The 20,616-nt window shown below is 34.9% G+C and overlaps 1 protein-coding gene across 1 annotated transcript; it reads right to left on the reverse strand.

Moving 5' to 3' along the window:
* Positions 1–1,139: 1,139 nt before the first annotated feature.
* On the reverse strand, positions 1,140–19,986 carry LOC144422900 (uncharacterized). Its single transcript, XM_078112870.1, has 22 exons — positions 19,859–19,986; positions 19,233–19,493; positions 18,514–18,801; positions 17,852–17,929; positions 17,482–17,523; positions 11,403–11,735; positions 11,112–11,237; positions 10,058–10,200; positions 9,680–9,814; positions 8,728–8,902; positions 8,480–8,539; positions 7,829–7,904; positions 7,538–7,670; positions 7,013–7,100; positions 6,901–6,939; positions 6,468–6,586; positions 6,123–6,275; positions 4,611–4,782; positions 4,270–4,335; positions 4,093–4,162; positions 2,605–2,746; positions 1,140–2,441 (listed from the first exon to the last, which is right to left on the reverse strand). The coding sequence occupies exons 1-22, from the start codon at positions 19,863–19,865 to the stop codon at positions 2,334–2,336; spliced, it is 2,814 nt and encodes a 937-aa protein (XP_077968996.1). The 5' UTR covers positions 19,866–19,986; the 3' UTR covers positions 1,140–2,333.
* Between the last annotated feature and the right edge of the window lie 630 nt (positions 19,987–20,616).

Here is a 20,616-nt window from a genome sequence, read left to right on the forward strand (position 1 = left end):
GAAGATGGAGCCAAAGATACTGTGATATCAATCCAGTAGCCAGGGGGGTGGTTTTGGGGGTCTGAACCCCCCCTTTTGAAATGTAAAAAAAAAAACGTTTTCCTGTGTACATAGCAATTTTTCGTAGCTTGAAACGTTTTTTAGACCCTCAAGACTGAAAACACACGTTTTCAGGCGTTCGGCCGGACCTGCTAGCTGTTTTGATCTAACTTGGCGAATAGAAATTTCAGAACCTCCCCCTTCAAAAATTTCTGGCAACGCCCCTGATTCCAATACCAGCCAGAATGCATGACGACACCCTCTTATTGGACACGTTTAGTGGCCATGACGATCGTTTCAAAATTTTGTTGTTATTGTTATTTTCTTTCGTCATTATCATTAAAAAATCGCTTTTCTCTTCGAATACTGGACCAATTGCTTTGAAATTTTCAGTGGTTAAAGATAAAATTTTTCTCCAGAAGGCTATTACTTTTTTTTCCCCGCTATGACGTCATCAAAATTATTGCCATTGGGTGGCGCTACGTGTCCAAATATTTGAGCATAGCTCTCTTGTTATCTTTGAAATATTCCTAAATTCCCATGCTACATAATATCTGACTTCACAGATTTTTTTTACCTTTATACTTACTTGTATAGTACTAGTCATACAACTGTGTGGTTGTTCTGGGCATTTGTTTTTCCCACTGTTTTTAATACTTTTTATCGATTGTTTTGTGTAGATGTCTATTTTTGATAAAACTATAATACATTTGATTTGTGATATGTATTTGGTTGCTAATATATTTATTATTTTATAGAGAAAAAAGATTCTTTACTGTGGTGAACAGACTGGTACAACTGTATAGGGCTGTTATATGTTGCGAAAATCAGATTGAGTGCTGCTTATAAAAAAGTCATGTGTGGCGCACATATTTCTGAAGCCGGGGTTAAGCGTTTGAGAGAGTTGGACTTGTAGAAGATTTAACATCCCGCCTACCACCTCATCCATGTGATAAATTGGACAAGCGGGTCTTTTCAAGAATATCAGCCTTTATATATCTATGGACAACTGCTTGTCCAGGGGAAGTTCGGATTGAATTGTGTCTAAAAATGTAACCCTCATTTAAAAGAGCAAAATAGTACTCTGTCCATTTCCCAACAAGAAAAATGCAATCACAAGCTTATTTTATTGTTTCTGATATCATCATCGCAGCGATTATACATAATAGATATATACAGTAACATCACTAAAAACAGCTTTTTACTAACAACTCTACTAACTATTTCTATTAACATCAGCTCAAATCAGTTGATCAACGAATCCATAAGCGGCATAAACTATAAGCTAAAAATTTTGAAGACATAGGGTGAAAAATGATAGGGTCAAAATAGCACTCAGGACGATGCTATCCCCGAAATACATGAAATCAACGTCAAAATTATATATTTTTGTGCTACCATAAATATGCCCTAGAGACTATTCTTAAATAATAATATGAGTTATAATAAATTGTATAGGAATTGAGCAATCGATTATTTGGTAAATTAGACTTTCCATTATCTATCCAATTAGCTTTGGTTATTTGGGCTTGATTACGAATTAACATGTTTTTTTTTCATCTGCAATTCTACATATTTCTGGTTGACATCTGCTTCCAAATTGAAAACGGGTTTTTTTCCATCGATCTAAATTCTGATTTGTAGAATTTTGTGAGGAGTAATTTTTAGGTTTTTTTCTAAATATTTAAAACTATTACCACAATATGCGTTTTACCTTTCAATTAACTGCTGCACGAAATGCTGCAAAAACCCATGGTTAGATATCACAACTGAGATTTACAAATAAATACAAACAAACACTCACACTTACAATTATAATCAGGGCTGGATTTAGCCGATTAAAGATGAGGCCTGTACCCACAGTGACATCATACACGTTTTACAAATTTATTGTAACATCATAATATTAACATGACTAAAATGCATGATGATGTTATAAGTTAGTTTTGGCATTTGCACGAAGAACGAAATTTTAGTTACACACAGGATATGTGTTTCAACCCTCTTGCATGCCACTTTCTATTCGGCAGGGTCGGGCTAGGGGGCATTGTCCAAATAATAGTAAAAAACTGATGAATAGAATTTTATATGTTTGGAACAAGAATAATTAACCTGATTAAAAACTGAAACATATTTTAATTCAGTTTGAACTTCTGAAACATTTCTTAAAATTTAAAAACCATTTCTTAATGAATGGCAGTTCAACATTGAATGTTGAGGCAAATCCGGCCCCCAGTATAGTATAAGATGCTAAACATGTTGTAGATAATTTGATTTGGAAATTAAAACATAATTTATTCATTGGGGGTCAGCTCTTCGCCCATCCACTCGTATTCAGTCAGCAGTTTATAGACGGCTGGCCGTTCTTCAGGTTTTCGTTTGAATACATCGTTCAGGAGTTTCTGAAATCATAAACAAAATTATATTGAAACATATACTTTGGAATGCTCTAAACCTATTTTACTGGCTGTTACAGCTACATTAGCAAAAATTTAGATCTGGCTTTTCCAACCAAAATATCAAATGAAAGCACTTCTCGTACATTATTATGTAGCTATTTCCCACCTTCAAAGATTCTGATATGCCCGTTGGTATATACTGGACAATTTTACCACCCAGAATCATTTCCTTAACGTCCAATTCCGTGAATTTTCTATCGAATGGTGGTTCTGCTTTCAACATTTCAATGATGGTACAACCGAGACTCCTGTAAATGGAAGAAAAAGTGCGTTTGTGTGATTTTTTGATCGAGGTGAGTATGAACATAATTACAGCAGTGACACAGAAGATCCATGGTTGTAAATTCCGAAAACAAGTTGTCCTTCGAAAACATTTTGGCCATGAGAATTTGGCACCCTCCTCTAAAACTGTAAAAGTTATTTTTTGAAAAGCGATTTTCAATAGGGCATTGTCAGTTAAACAGAAGCTCAAACGTCTTCTCCAACCCTATTTTGGTCCATTAGCGACCGATTCACTGATAACCCGACGTTTTTGGCTCATTACAGCATCCACTACTATGTGGATGGCTCTTTGAGGTTATCATTAAATATCAGTAGCTACTTGTACGCTCACACCTGTCCCTGTTTGAAGTGTCTCAGAAAAATATTCTGGCCCTCCCCAAAATTTCCGGCTCCCTACGATTTTGTTCTATTAAAGCAGGGGTGGCCAACCTTTCACATACCATGCGCCACGTTTTAAACATAATGTTTCAGATGCGCCGTAAATCTCTTGTATTCCCACGCCTAATGTCCGCTTCTTGTTGAAATTATATAAATTTATAATACACACACATATATACACACGTATATGTAGTTTTTACAATTTACAACTTCACATGAATAGAAATTAAGCAAGGAAGTATAATAAATAAAACTGATCAATTTTATTTAAGTACCGCCTTTATGAGACTTTTGCTGCTGTTTTACTTTCGCCAGTTTTTTTATTCTTGGAGTTAAGTTTGTTACTGAGAGGAGCAGTGCATTTACTCCAGGCTTTTTCGAGATTAGTACTCGCGTCACAGCAAGCGATTTTACGCTTCGCTTTTGTCGACAACGGTCATTTGAAGTTTGGATGAAAAAAGTGGTATTTAGGGGTCATTTTCAGCATGTTGTGCGTTGATTTATAATAAATTTTTTTGGCTTGGGCAATTCAACTGGCTGTTCAATGGTTATTGGGATATATTTGGGAAGTCTGGGCAAGGGAAAATCCATGTTTCAAGCTGATAAATGACGATTTTCCATTTTTCCAGAAGTTCTGAAAAATAGTAAATTTTACTAATTTTTGCTAAAAGTCTAGAATGAATGTCATAAAGTCCGTCTAAAAGCTTTTACGGCGACGTGGAGTAAGGAGAATAGATTTTAGGTACAATCAAAAGTCACCATGTAAATCGCAAAAAAACTGCTTGGCGTGGAGAAGCCAAGTGCAATTAACAATTTTGGCATGAAAAGGGTTAAAAATACAATGCGCCACCTCTAATCATGCAATGCGCCACGTTTGGCGCATGCGCCATAGGTTGGCCACCCCTGTATTAAAGCAACTATTCCAATGACTTACCATACATCCGTTTTCTCTGTAACAAGCTGGTTACCTTTCACCGCTTCTGGGCTCATCCACCTAACAGCACCTAGAATTAAAAAATATGTGGGTCAAATGACTATACCGGATGATTAAAATCACTCCGACACGCAGCAATTCAGTAGGTATAAGAACTAAAAAATAATTATATCTAACCAATCCCATCTCTTGTGGCGTTTTCTGTTCTTGCAAGCTGAAGGTCTTTTATAAATCCAAAATCAGCTGAAATAATGGAATAAAAAATACAAGTAAGTCAACTCATTTAAATATTGTTTCAAATGAATATATTGATATATTAATTGTGATATTTCTGATTCATATGGGAGTGATTCGTTATGATAATTGTTATCACAATATCACAGTAAAATGCGATTCCTATATAGCCTTCAAATAATATCAATTTTCATTAATCATAATAAATCTTTACCGACTAAAGTAGCTATTGTTGAGCTTTATTCATTCTAAATTTCATTTTTTAAGAAGTTAGTTCTCATTACCAATTTTGATCACACCAGTAAAGCTTATAAGTATGTTGTCTCCTCTAATGTCTCGGTGGACGAATTCTTTGCCATGTAAGAATGAAAGTCCTTCCATTATCTCACAAGCGCACATTCTTGTCTTAAATTCATTGAACCCTCCCACTTCTATAATTTCATCAAGGAGAGTTTTCTGGGGATATAGAAAATAAAATCTTAAATCAAAATTTAGATACCCAGGCAATATCAACAAGTAGTAAATTATTCGAATCAGTTCAGAGCAAAATTTCAAATCGCTGCTATGTTTTTTCTTTTCGCCATCGGTCAAGGTTAATTCTCCAATTTTTTTTTGTTGAAGCCGTATTTTTTTAATATAATTCTTACATATGATCATTGTCTATTGTGAGTTAATGATAAATAAGTGTTTTTGATTGTGTGTGAACGCTCAGAAATCTGTCTCAGTAATGTATTCTATGTTTTCAGTAATTCATTTGTTTACAAGACCAATTACAATGAAAAAAGTCACATACAACTACATATCTCCCATTGACTGCCAAATATTTGAGATTCAATTCGATAAAATTATGTGATTCGATTCTGAAATCATCAGGTACCGGTACTTGAAAAAGCCCAGCCCTAACTACAGCCTCTCGCCCAGTTACCAGTCCATGTCGAATTAGTTAGCCAATTTTCAGATGCATGAACTTGAAAATGCTTGAGATGTATGAACGAACATCTTGAAGTTGTTTTGATGTCATATTGAATCTATTCTCTATTCTGCGAAATATTATGTCATGAATATATGCTGGTGACCAATGTTCCCTCTAATTTTTGTAGTATGTGTGCGCAGAAATTTTGGTGTGTGCGCACTTTTTTGGAAATGACTAATATTTGTGCAAAAACTAATGAAGAAATTTTGACGTTCTAACCGGGTAATAAGTGGGCTTATTAAGAAAATTTTGGTAGAGAAAAGTTTTTCTATAGATTGTAAATGCTTTAGTGAAGGCTATATGTTATCAGTAGATAACAATAAACATACATGGAAAATAGTAAATGAAATTGATTGTAACAGATGATTACATTGTTCAATAAAATGATTGTGACCTCATAAAAAAATAGTGCCGCAATGAGTGAAAATGCTTATCAAGGTCTTCTTATTAGTCTGAGAGCTGTGCAAAGTTGGATGTGTGTCATACCACATATAGAGTAAGTTCTTACTGTACACTTTCTAACCTGTGCTGGGCATATTCTCGAACCGAGATGTGACAACAGAGATTCTTGTAATTGTCTTTTGAACAGATTGATAAATGTATGCTAAAGATTTTTATCAACTTTTTCTGGCCAGTTTCAGACATCGATACATTAAAATTTGAACAGAATATTTAACTAAAAGTTTCAAAGTTACAGCATGCATTTACGATAAGATTTTCAATATTTATCACTATTGAGGGAGACAGAATTCAGATGGAGCTTGGACTGACCAACGGTTTCCAAAATCAGCCTATGGCAAAAGAAACAAAAATCGAACTATACCATCATTAGTTCCATTGCCAATATGTAGGTTCGTCCTTCATCACGCTCTTCTATTTTGCAACCATAGAACTCAATCAGATGTTTGTGACATAGTTTCTTGAGAGCAAAATTGAATTCTCTTTTTTCCTTTTCTTCCAATCTGTCCAATTTCGCCTAATAAGAATTTTATTCTTGAAACTTGCTCTGTTACCATAATTTGGATAACGTATGGTTCTAACATATTTTAGTGAAAAACAATGGAACCAAAGTTTTGATTAAATATAAGATCACAACTTAATGTGCCTGGAAATTATTTTAAAAGCAAACAATTGATTTCTTTCACACAAATATAAAAAACTTCTTTACCTGTTTAACTAAGATTTCTTTTATTGCAAATAGCTTCCCATTATGTGTTGAAACTTTCCAAACATCGGCGAATGTTCCACGGCCAATTCTGTCTTTGTACTTCGTATTGTATAAATACTCTATGGCAACAATTTCAAGGTTTTTGGTAGTTAGAGAACGATGTAAGAATTAGTACAGAAGTCTATAAAATTCATATACACATTTTGAGACATATAATTATGTACATGTTAAGCTCAATACTAAATTGTGGCATTATTTGCTCATTTACACACAGAATGGAAACCATCGATAAACATGAAAAGAGATAATATTAAGAAATATAATTTTTGCCATATATTAATTGTAAATTGTTCATTTTCTTCTTGTTGATATATTTGAACATTCTCCTCTTGATTTATATACACAACAAGCAACTAGTACTACTAATATTTACCATTATGCTCATCACGGCTATCAATTTCGACAGGATTTTCTGTAATGAAACAAATAACACTGTGTTGAAAGGTATAAATATGACAATTTAAGATATGCAAGATTGATTATACTTTCGACTTTAGTAATCCATTGTAGATTTTTCAGTTCTGAAATAGGAACTCTATTTTTTTTCCAATTCATTGATTTTGCGAGAAACTCCTGTATAAATCAATGAAATATTAAATAACTAGATATTATAAAAAAACGTAATCTTCCAGCATTTTTAGCATTGAGTTCTCAGCATACAGGATCGATAACATCTGCTATTTGCAATGCAGTCATCTTCAGAAAATTTTGAGCTCATTAATATTTGGGTATAAAGCTTCATGACTCATGACATGAACCAAGCCATGTTCAAGTTGAATTCTTTTGAATTAATTTTTCCAATTTTTAATAAAATAATATTAAATGTGGATCTCATATAATGCCAGCCAGTTCATTTGCACATGATTACCATGTATTTTATACAAATAAATGTCAATTTGAACATTAATTATTTAGATCGGAAGTCATCATATCCTGTATGAACGCTTGAGAACATCTGTCTCATAAAATGAAGCCAAACATTGCTTACAATGTAAACTGTAACTACTTACTCTTAGTTGCTTGCTTGCTTTTGGAATGGGCGGAATTAGCATTGTTGCCGTAAAAAGTCTTCTTTGTGTCCATTCCTTATCGTATAGAGGTGGTTTACCAGTAAGCATTTCATATACTGTGCATCCTACACCCCTATGATTGTATTTAAAAAAAATAGGAAATGTTTGAAACATTTTTGCCGTTAGTTTTTGTCTAATATATCAAAAGTGAATCAGAAATATTCAAATTTTCTTTTCTAATAACAGTACAAATTTGGGCAATGTGTTAAAAATTGAAAGTGCTTTGCTCACCAAACATCATTACTTTTGTCCATTGCAAAAGATCCATGCCCTGAAATTTCCTCTGGGCTCCATTGAATGAATTTTTCTACAATGCAATAAATAAAAATTGATGTTTGGCCATAATGTAGATTTACAAACGCAAAATAAGCACAGAAATGAGTGACGTTTTTTGAATCTCAGCTAGGGGATTTCACCTTTTTGATTTACCAATTTTCTTGAAAAAAACTTCATCTAATTTAATATCAACATAGTATGCAATGCATACATGCACTAATACCTAGACCATGTGCCAATAACTAATCTGAAAACGCGTAAAAATTTAATGCGTGAAATTTGGGTGCTCCTGAAGTACGATATGTGCACCAAGATGGCGCACAACTTGAACATAGTATGTGTACCAGGTTAGGGTTCAGGTTGTGCGTCATCTTGGTGGGCATACTTCCAGAGCGCCGAAATTTCTGTTTTATCTTTCTTGAGATAGTAGTTCCACTATGGTAATTTGTTTCTGAGCGTTACAAGAATCCATGTTCCATGCCAATGGAAGATGGGAAATTCTAACAATTTTTCATTGCATGCTATATTTATATTTTTCTAATTTGATGTTACATGATTTGCTCAGTGTGTTTTATTAGTGTTTATTGAATTGTTGTAATTTCCCACCATCTGAAGAAGATGAATATGTCAGCTTTTCTTCAAGTATTCTTCCAAGAGCAAATTCACCTTTAAAGAATATTTGACAAAATATAAGCCAGACAAAGTGAATGGAAGATTCCGATACCATCTTTGATCCAAATTGGATCAAGTATCGCAGATCAGAATCTTGGTTAAAGTAACTTATTTTTGGTAGTGCGTGAACAATATCAAAATTCTTTTTATTTTTAATCTCGCAAGTATTTTTAAATACCTACCTATCTTAATTCCAAAAAATTTTTTGAATAAAATATTAGAACACTTTAAATCTCCATGTATTAACATTTTGCTGTGCAGAAACTCAATCCCCTCAAGTATTTGAAGTGTGAAGGTAGCTGCATCGTTTTCTGTTATACCTTGTTTCTTTTCTCTAATGTATTTTTCAAGCGAAAGCTGAAAAGCAAGCAAAATTTTGAACATAGGTACGTATCAAGCATATATTGTGTTTGATTTTGGTATTTGTCGAATGATGGCACCCGATCTCCCTCTTTTCCATGTTATCAGAAAATTGAATGGTCCATTTTTCTCCAGACAAATTTAGAGTCAGAAAAATATACAAAAATATACATGTCATATACAGGGTGTCTCAAAAGTAAGTATACACTTTAAATTTTGATTTGCTTTTCAGGTCATAGAGTGTTCAATTCTTCAGAAAACTTAGTATGGATAAGTAGTAAGGCAAACTCAGCGGCAGTCAGCGCCTCTTTAACAGAGAATTTGGAATTATTGTTTTCCTCAGAGCGTCCGCTCCTTGGTCTTCCTGATCTTTGTGCATCAACTGCAGATCCAGTTTCCATAAATTTTACAATAGATTGCATAAATTTTTTCGTTGTGTAGGAGCCAAATTAATTCCAAAGGCAAACAATACCTAAATTTTACTACTTATCCATACTTCAAACGTTCTGAAGAAATTAACACTCTATGATGAGGAGCTGAAAAGCAAATCAAAATTAAGAATGTATACTTACTTTTGAGACACCCTGTACAATATACATCCAAAAAAAGCATCTGTTGATGTCAATCATGTGGCAATATAGCAAAAAGTCATGGCATTAGCAATCATAGATTCGAATGCTTGAATGAAACAATGGCAAATCACACTACTATTCGCGACAGTTTAAAGATCATAATTCTGATCATGATTTTGTTAAATTTGATGGATTGTTATACCCAAATGCTTGGATCCAAACGCTCCATATAAATTGAGTAGTTTGGTGGATCCGGGATATACTCAATATACTTCAATAGCCTCTCATGATCCAAAGAAACCAAAGTTTGCATGCGATTGGCCAGTTCTTCAATAACCTGAAAAGTATTATATTGTCAAATTCTTTTTGAGATGGCGCTAAAGAAACCTTTTCAATATATTTGTCATTTACCAATTTTATATTTTCGTCATAATGAGGAAAAAGAGAGAAAATTTTCATGTTCATCCAGGAGAAAAGCATGTGTGGAGAACACAATTTCCGAATCCAAGTCAGATATTATAGTCAACCATTAAAACAATGCCTCATTAAAACAAATTTGTATTAAGTGTTTGATACCAACCGAAGGATCGGCCTGTTTAATAGTCATTTCCATCTCCACCGCCTCAGTAATCTGCTGAGAAGAAGCAATGAAATAATCGGCAAAGTACCCTCTCTTGATTCTCTTCCCTTGAGTCCATTTCGATCTCACATTTTCTTGAGCAGCTGCAATACATATTGATGATATCTCAGTAGCATGCATACTCTGCTATAAAATAGGTTTCCATCCCTTTTGTTGCAATTTTATCCAATCAGTATTAAAGAGATTGTAATAAGTTTCTAATAATGTTTTAATATTATTATTGTGCATTTTTTCTAATGTACAAGGATTGGAGCAAAACTTAAGTATAGTCTCGACTCATCTGTGGGAAATTTATCTTGTCTAAGATTTGGGTTAAGTGTAGTAGAAGACGCAGCCCCTAGAGTCTGATTTGGTGATGTCTTTCGTTTGATGTGTGTTTTCAGGTCTCGTTTTTTTGCCCCAAATGTTGTATTTTCTATATATAGTTAATGTTGTCAGCTTTGAATCGAAAAATTATATTCAAGTGTTCATTATCTCATAAACAGACTCGCAATCAAAATGTCTATTGTGATGTTCTTCTTAATGGCCCAAAACTGACTTTTGATTTAGACAATCAAACAATAAACGAGTTGGAAATATTTTCGGTACTTAGAATTTTCTAAATTAAAGTCATTGATATTGATAATGCAATTCATATCAGTGATAAAATAACATTTCATACTTGCACAAGTGTACAGAGGGGGGAGGCTTTGGGTTATAGGGATATACCTCCTCACATTAAAAAACATTATTATGACATAACATATTCTGTTGCCATGTCGTTTTATTACAGCTTTGATTTGATATTTTAGGAGAATTTATATTTTGGAATTTTCCAAATAAGATTTTGCGGATAGTCGACATAATGTCATGGCGGATTTTCCAGTTGCACAAAATACAAAATATGACATTAGAATGTTTTAATTTTTCAATGCACTGTCCATGAAATACGCCACTGCACACTTGAAAAAATCTTCCTATTGGGTGTTGCGTTTTAAGTAATATACCCAATTACCTTTTTGATCTTGTACATTTGATAATGATGGCATGGAAACTGGAAGCTGGCTACTTCTGGAAGCAGATATTGTCGGAATCAGGGTGTCTCCCATTGGTGCTCTCATATGTGAGTTTGTTTTCAGGTCTAGTAGTCAAATTTTAGTCTTTGTTAATACAACCAGGGCAAAATGTGATTGAACTAGTTTTTCCCTTCATGGTTATGTTTTGTATAGGCCTAGTACCGCCTGGATCAAATTCATAGGAAAAAGTGTATTTTAGAATTAGGGCATGGAAGAGGCAAATGATTTACCTGATTTCACCGTTTTGATCGCTTCCCGTGAGACGTTTTTCAAGGCGGTATCAACATTTTCATAGAATGTTTTGACTCGAGTTATGTAAGGTTTATTTCCAATTACTATCAACGGACCGCATTCATATTGGTGAAGTTGGTCTTCTGGATTGAATGTCACATCTTCAGTATTCCCATATTTTCCACCACCTTCTTCAAAGACTTCTACTTGGAAGGTATTGATGAAATAATCTTGTTGATGGCCAGAAAACGACGGTTGATTCCATCGAAGGAATAACTTCACGAAATTGTTATTGTCAGTTTTGAAAGATTCTTGCAAATTTTCCACGGTACCTTTATAGGAAAAAAAGGGGAAAATAAAATAAAAAAAAGAGTGCAAACGCACTAATTTCTGGGGGAAACAACTTTTCATCAAGTCACCTTAGTAAAAGTAAGATAGTAATATTTGACTCGGGAAACATATTTATATGTGTAAATGAAATAGCGTGGGATGGAGCATAATTAGCAGGATCACACAAAAAGTCAACAAATGTAGGTCTATTTTTAACAACAGATTAGATTGATACAATGTTTGGTGATGGCCCCAATACATAGAATGAGGTTGGTAACTTGATATAAATAAATGGCCAAAATGCATATACAGCAATTCATATATATATATATATACAGAGGGAGAGACCAATATGCATATACAGCTCGCTGGAAGAGAACGGAAGGGGCCAAAGTCAGATTTTTTGAAATTTCACTTTTTTTCATATTTTGGGGTTTTGAGCCATGCTCAAGATGGTATTCTTGAATTCCTAAATTTCTCAATAAAATATTTTTGCTGAGCTTCGAACTAAAAACAGAATAGGCCTAAGTTCAAATATTATGGATATCAGAAATAAAATGTCCGAAACTTACATCCCTAAGAATTTGTTTAGTGCAGCTTAGGCCTAAGTCACCTTGTTTTACCCTGCATCCCATACAAAAAAATTCAGAAGTTGTTAGAAACGGAATGAGCCAAAGTCCTTTATGGGGTAAAAACAGAAAGGAAGTGTCAAAAAATATTATTACAGAGATATTCTCATCCACATTAACCCTCTCCGGGCCCCTTCATCTTTTGGCAGTGGGAAAAACATGATATTTAGTGAAAGCAATACTTTTAGGTTATATAAGATAAATTTTTAAAAATTTTCGACACTCCGACTCCCTGGGGGGATTTACCGGATGTTGCACTAGTGCAACTTGTGCCCGGAACGGACTAATTCTAAGATATCACATGTATGTTGTTCAATCTGCAATACTTTGTAACGTGACCAGTATGTATAGCACGATGGTTGAAAATATTAATGGAAATGTCAACCGTTTTTCATGGCTCAATTCAAAACTTCAATTATAATTTAAAGGCGCAATGAATGTAAATAAATGTCAATATAGAGTTGTCCCTTGACACTTTCGTTTACCTATTTCTTTAAAAACTATTTTGAAACTTTGAATTTCCATGTATATATTAAAATGCAAGAATATAGAAAATCTAGATTTTACATCGAAATAGTTTTGCATTTACTTGCTGTTGTGTATTTTATCGGAGAAAGAATTTTTAGCGTGAGAGTCATTTTGATTACGCTACACTGCGAATAATTAGAAACCTTTTTTTGTAGCAGAAAAATCGTTGGCAATTTGTGTGTTTATTATATACAGGTCTACGATTTCGATATTTTTTGGACTGTATGTCTTCTCTTTTGCTTCAAACTTTCGTTAGAATTTATCGACCGGCCCTGCCCCCACTCTGGAAGACGCTATAAAAACACGGCCAGCGGTAGTTTTCTGCAGCATTTGTGTTCAGGCCAATTCCATTTTTGTGTATACATTATTGTTTCGCTCAGCAATTAGTATAGATTGGTTCATGAGTGGTTTGCAATACCTTTATGCAGGGGCGGACACTTTCCATAATTTTGGGGGGGCGAACTTGGATCGCCTACCGAAAAACACCGCGCCGTGTATCGTCACGTAACAATAACCTGTCGATGTCATTCTCAAGTATTAGCATGTCAGTTTGCTACTCATATATCGATTACCTAGGCTGCTTTGCTCGGACACGAAACTTGCGCGTCACTGAACCAATTTCTTGAATTCCGCGAGAATTAGCCCACGGCTCTTGCTAACATACAGAAAATAACAAATTTGAGGAGTCGTATTAGGTTATTGTTTCAATTCCTAGTTCTGCATAAAGCGCACTAACGCCGTTTCGTGAAATTAGAAATGCAAAACAAAGTAACAAGCTATTCTGCGAATTTTTTTCCTAAATTTTACCATGGAATTATCATTTGACTATAGTAGAATTGCCATTATTGCCGATTTATTAAATCATCATTTGAACTCGAAATAACATTCAGGATTCACGCAATGACTTTGCAGGGTTTTTATTTATAATTTAATACGAAAATAAACAGGCACAAGTTCAGGCGCGCAGCCAGGATTTAAAAAAAAAAGGCGGGGTCAAAGTCGGAACTTCCCACTGCTGTCTGCAACAAGCACCGCGATTACGCGCTCAATAAAAGAGCCGCCTATTTGAGCGTATAATGATTTTTCTGTCGATCCATGACAGCCACGCGATTCTAAAATGTCCTTATATATTAAATTGTGTGCAACCTAACTCGCGGTTGCGACTTCTTACGTCAAAATAAAAATATTACTAAACTTAAAGTACCACGGCGATATGTGGACATAAAAATATGAGATAAGCTGCCTGATGTATTTAATTTTGATACGTATTTTTGCAATCTTCCGAACTCGTTTTCGTCGTTACAAAAATCTCGATATCTGATATAAAATCCGATATAGTACAATTTTAATTCATACAATGAAAATAATTATAAGGTATACTAGTAAATCAAAAATACAAATACACCGCCTCGAAATCCACGCGGAACAGTCGCCGCGATTACGCCACTTGTTAATAGAGCCGACTTCATCAACGAAAAATGATTTTTCACTTGTGCAAAGTAATCAATCAAAGACCGATACGGGCATATTCAAAATGTCTTGATTCATTAATTTAATTGTCTTCAATTTAAACTGCGGTTGAGTCGACAAAACAAGGGCCACTCTAAAACACGACGGAAAAAACCTTTCGAAAAATCCGTAAATTTTCTGTCAATTCTCACGTAGTAAAAGTTATTTCAGTACCATAAAAATACATAAATAAATACAAAAAGTGATCGAATATACTTTAATTATCTTTTATATCATCACAAACCGTGGAAAAGTCGCGTTCTCAGCTTTGTTTAATGTTAACACGAAAATTTTCGACGTCAATTTTAAAGTAATGGATAAAAAGGCAAATCCCGCTCACAATTGACCGTGTTTCGATTTTAGTAACGAAATATTTTTAAAGGTCAAGCAAACATGATTTGTGCCGTTGGCACACGGAATTTTGCGATTTTCGATGCCTAGAAAAGCGTTTTTAGACTGTCGCGGGCCTCAAAACTTATATTGTTCACAGTTTTATTTTTAGTATTTTATATTGCCGCTTTTCAACTTTTCGACAAAGTAAATGCTTTGATCTTTGCCCGCAAATTATGCTGGGCCTTGCACGAAATCCATAACGTGAAAAGATACGTCCAGCGGTGAAAATTGTTTAAAACAACTTTAGATCTAGTTAATTTTTCAGCGATAATAATTAATTGTTGTAATGAAACACAGTTTGCCTCTTTCATTTCTTTCGCAAGTGCCAACAATAACACTATTGAAAGATTTTGACAATGAGAAAATCATATTAAATTGTACAAAAATGAGTTAGTTGTGCAAAACCGTGGCGCGTGATCGGCGGTGCGTTTGAAGACGGAGTATTACCCGTGCGGGCGCGCATGTTTCACGAAAATGTGAGGTGCTCCGAAGGCGCATTATTGTAAGAAAACAGTTATAATATCGGTAACTATTAACCGTTTAATGGCGCTTGACTATCGCACTTTTCGGAAATGATAATTTTGTAGGGCGGAAACAACATGTATTAAATTTTTTTGCGAAATTATTGGGGGGGGGCGACCGCCCCACCTCGCCCCCCCCGGGTGTCCGCCCCTGCTTTATGGTGTTGTCAAAAATTCCGAGCAGAGAATAACTGTGCTCCCCTGAACGTTGAATTAGCTTTCTTTTTATCTGAGCGAATGGTGCCGGGCTTTCAAAACATATTCGGCGTCAGAAATGGTAATATATATTTTTAGCTTAAAATTGGGACAATTAATTTATAAACGGTGACAAGAAAGATCAAAGTCCATCGTAATAAAATCCCGTGCTCAATCCGATATTCGACAATTCGTTAAAATTATTCGATTGGATGAAAATATACTACCTTATTTTGCCCACCCTTCGATCTGTAATTACGCCAGTAATCTGGCGAAACGCATGTTAGTCCAAACACGATGCAATGAAACTTAATAAAACCTCCATAAATTTAGTAAATTGCACTACTTCACGAAAGCATGGTGGAATTGACGATTATTTTATACCTTGAACACAAAAACGGTTATCTTTCACGGATAGTTTCTCCGGTCTGAAAAGTCGAATAAGTGTTTCGACATAGTAAATGCTATGATCTTTGCTATCAAATTATGCTCGGGCCTTGCACGAAATTCATAACGTGAAACGTTACGTCCTGCGGTAAAAATTGTTTATAACAACTTTAAACCTATTTAGGGTTTTTAGCGATAATAATTAATTGTTGTAATGAAACACAGTTTGCTTGCCTCTTTCATTTCTCTCGCAAGTGCCGACAGTAACACTATTGAATGATTCTGGCAATGGGAGAGCATATTGAATTGTAACAAAAATGAATTGGGTTGTGAAAAAGTGAGAATACGCGTGATAATGATAAGGGCGTAACGGGGGAGCAAAATCGAAGCGCGTGATCGGCGGTGCGTTTGAAGACTACGTATTACCGTGCGCCGCGCAACTTTTACCATAATGTGAGGTGCTCCGAAGACGCTCTCGTTTACATTAATGTAAGAAAACAGTTGTAATGTCGATAACTATTAACCATTTGTTCGCGTTTGACTATCGCATTTATGAGTAGAAAAGGTTCGTGTTTTGTGATAGGTGTGTCGCGAATATTGCAAGAGCTAAATAGTGTGCCGCGATATAAAAAAGGCTAGGAAACTCTGACCTAGATTTTTTCCAATTCACATATACTTAGTTCGACTTTAGTGTTAGATAGTGTTAACTAATATAGTGTTAGACCTATTTTATGGGTGCCGCTGCTCGATAACCGGTACTGGTTTCCCGCGTCTCCTTCACCCTGAAATAGGACCTATTTATAATTTATTGCAATTTGTATGTTTGTGCCTATTTTCAGTAGGGTGAAAAATAAACTACTGATTACTGATAGATGCTTTATATCTGCGCTGATATTACATGAAATAAATACGTTGACGATTTTATTGTCATGCAAGTTGTTTCAATCTTTACTTAATCTCGAAAAATCCCGGGATTATACGGCTCAATCCCGGGATATCCCGAAACCGGGTTAAACTGGTCCCGAAATCCCAACCCTACTCATATATACGTATAGGTGACCGTACATTTGAACCCATGTACATTTGAACCCATGCGTATATCCACGGGTTCAATCTACATGCGGGTGCTAAAACCCATGGGTTAGGGTTAGTATGGGTTTAACTATCCGTGAAACAAAAAAAATTCCATAGGTAGCAATAGCAGTAGCATACAGGTGCAATTGTCATGGGTTCAAATGTACGTGGGTTCAAATGTAATGGAACCATACGTATAGGCCCACCCAATATACATATGCAGTCATTTAGTGATGCACATACGAAGAAAATTTCATATGCATATCCAGCCAACTCAATATGTATGTAGCGTCACTGAAGGGATGCACGTACTAATTTCAATGTCATATGCATATACAGCCAGCCCAATACGTAAATGCGGCCATTTGTGGGTGTACATCACTGCTGAAATATGTATACTGAGCTGGCTGTATATACATATGACATTAGCTAGCTGCGCATTTATGTATATTACGTTGACTGCATATGTACGGCATCACAATATCGCTCTCTCACACACAAGATAATCTTACCAAAGTCTGGTGATCGATCAAATGAAGTTGTAAGTACATTGTCTGCAAATATACGAATAGAAACTATATTAATTTCACAATATCTTTTTGAATTCGAAAGCACGGTATATAGTTATATTTTAATGTACATTTTATATAATTTCATATTTCACACATATATATAAATATATAGTCTAATATAAAACACAGCAAGCACAATGGGTCTCTCTACGCGGTATTATTTATTAGTGGCCAAAACATTGTTTCAATTACAGTAATCGAATTTGAATTTTACCTTGAAATTTGAATGTGTTTGTTAGTGAATGAAACCCATCTAATGTTAAGAATAAGTAAAAATAGAATTAGAGCCTATATCATATGAATCACTCACGCTGAATAGTCGATTTGCTCATGTCGATATTTGCAGCACCGCTATTGATATTAAAGAAGTGATGCCCTCCAGTTGATTCTGAAATAGAAACGTATCGTTTCTTAGCTATAAAGTTCGTTTTCGTCGATGCTCGCACGACGCATTAGTTGTTATTAGTGGAGCGGCTATTTTCAAAAGGGACAAAAATTGCAAGCTTTTTGACAAACATAAAATATTTAGTCATTGTAAATTGAAATTACGACGAGACCGGATTTCTTGTGAGGTTCCGGATCAATGAAATATCTTGCTGCGGATATTTTAACATATTTAGAAGATTTTATAATATCTTCATTGTTGTTGTTTGTGGACTACTAGAGCGTTTTATTCTCTTCGCCATTCTGTGGAATTACGGTAGTTGTCGATGAAAGGCGCTATTCATTGAGTAATCCTTTAGTAAATGTACGACGTTGTTCATATCAAACAATACCCTGTAGCAACCTGGACACGTCTCGTTGAACGTCAATTGTAACTCGTGACGTTAGTTCTGGGCGTTTTACCTGTTCTTTGTATGTTTTTGTGTCAACTTTAGGCAAATATTTGTTGTTCGCTCAAGCTTGCAAGCCCGATGTTTCTTCGTATTGTTTCGCATGAATCGCTTCTACCAATATACAAAAGTTTCTCACCTGGTGTTCGCGTCTGAATGAAGTTGCTGGTGCTCGCGAGACATTCCTCGTGATCTTCGTACACAGCTGTCACGGTTATCTGATACTCGGTTTTTGATTTGAGAAATTTCATAGTGGTTGACAACTCTTCGGTCGTTTGTTCTCTGTTTGGCCCGTCGTTGCATATGGCACGAACGCTGTAACGAAGTAGCCCAGTCGTTGATGAGGGCTGGTCGAATGAGACGTCGATCCATCGATTCGGAATCTTCCCCAATTTCAATTTCACGTCTCTGGCAACGCGTTCGCCACCTGCACATATGAAAAGAAAAACGAATCAAATTGAACAAAATCTTCGTGATTTGCGGTAATGTTGATTAAAGTTCAATTTGTGTTTTATTTCGGAAAACTATTGAATTTCGTAAAAACGCGAATGCCAAACGCCCCAATATGTTTCCCTCCTCCCGCAACTTGCGAAGAAAGAATAAGGACAGGGGTTAACAATAACAAGCTACATTTTGTTTTCACACTGATCTAAAAAAAATTCAGTTCAAATTTTAATTTCATGATAGCTCACATTCCGAGGTTGGCTCAATAAAAGTAGTAGTAACAACATTCTCGAGCAAATAATTGAGTTGATGTGGAAAAACCAGGTCTAGTCTTCTTCTTTTTTTCTGAAATCGGTCTAGTTCGACATGAAAACGATCTTATTTCTGTGAACTTAGAAATAAGAAGAGACTTACCCAGGGTAAATTCCTTTTCGAATTTATGACAAATTTTTCCATCCTCGTGGAGAATAATTATTCTTACAAAGTAAGTTCTTCCAATGAATAGATTATCCAAGTCTACAGCAATGTTCTGAGGATCGTCAAATTCGTTAGTTACGTCGAAACCCTCACCAGTCAGAGTTAATTTGTATGTGTGCCGATTCGTGCACGTATTCGGGATTCCGGTGAATACAACCTTGTTGTCCTTGTCAACGACAGTATGGGTGAAGGTATCTCCTGAATAGAAATTTTACCAAGCAATTAACAAACAAACGCGCTTACTCTGAACGCAAATAGTGAAACTTAAGGTTATATGACAGCAGGTTTTTTTTACTGTTTTTTTTTGCTAGTGATTGACTGAATCCGCGAAGCGGAAAAGGCAAGTAGTCAGCGTTGGCACAATTTTCACAAAACTAACAAAATTTTGAGTAACAAAACGTGTCCCCGGAACTCAGGGAAAAAAAAAATTAAGAAAACTTTTTAACTAATGAAAGATTTGAAATTAATTGGTCCAATAAAAACAATTTTTCTTTCTTAACAAAAAACAACACAAGGAGGACATTAAAACAAAAAAATCAACTTCGTATCCAAAAGTTACGTACCATCCATTTTGAAGCTATTGAGGTCAAGTGAATTGTTTTTGCAGCAAATACATAAAGGATTTTCTATTTAACCTATCGATATATTTTCGTCTTCTGAAAAAAGTTGTTTTTTACATTTCAACAATTTTTTCCATATCAAGCTATCAAGAAAAGTTGATTTACATTTTGAACAAAGATTTTATTATACTTAAGTTAACATTGGACCGAAAGATTAGAAACCGAGAATTTTAAGAAATTTTCTGGAGCAAAAGTTTTGGTTTCGATTTGAACAACAGAATAAAAGCTCGAGTGAAATGGAAGAACCAAAAATGAAAATCTAACAAATTAATTTACGATAAAAATGGCAGATAAATAGCCAATAGAATTGATAAAAACATCGCAGATATTATATAATAAAGCATAAAACGAAAAAATACGCTGTGACGTCAGAGGCTCGATGCAGACCAATTGGATCGCAAACAACAAAATTACTTAATCTTAATTGAGCATTCGGGCGCCACAAATTTGTGGAAGTTATATTATTTCTCTGCCTTTCTGGGCGGCAACCAACTAGCTTAATCTTAAGCACATTGTACACGATCTGAGGGGGAATTTACGTCGAGTTTTATAGCGGATTGAATGAGTTGGACTTATGTAAAAAGGACTATAAAAGGGTGGATTTCATCTAATTCCATATCACAATATATATAGTGAAAAAAAGATGTATTGCTACATATTGGACACAACCAAAACATCGCACCGTTTATGATAATTTAGAC

The sequence above is a fragment of the Styela clava genome, chromosome 1 (genome assembly GCF_964204865.1).
Source record: "Styela clava chromosome 1, kaStyClav1.hap1.2, whole genome shotgun sequence".
Classification (NCBI taxonomy): Eukaryota; Metazoa; Chordata; class Ascidiacea; order Stolidobranchia; family Styelidae; genus Styela; species Styela clava.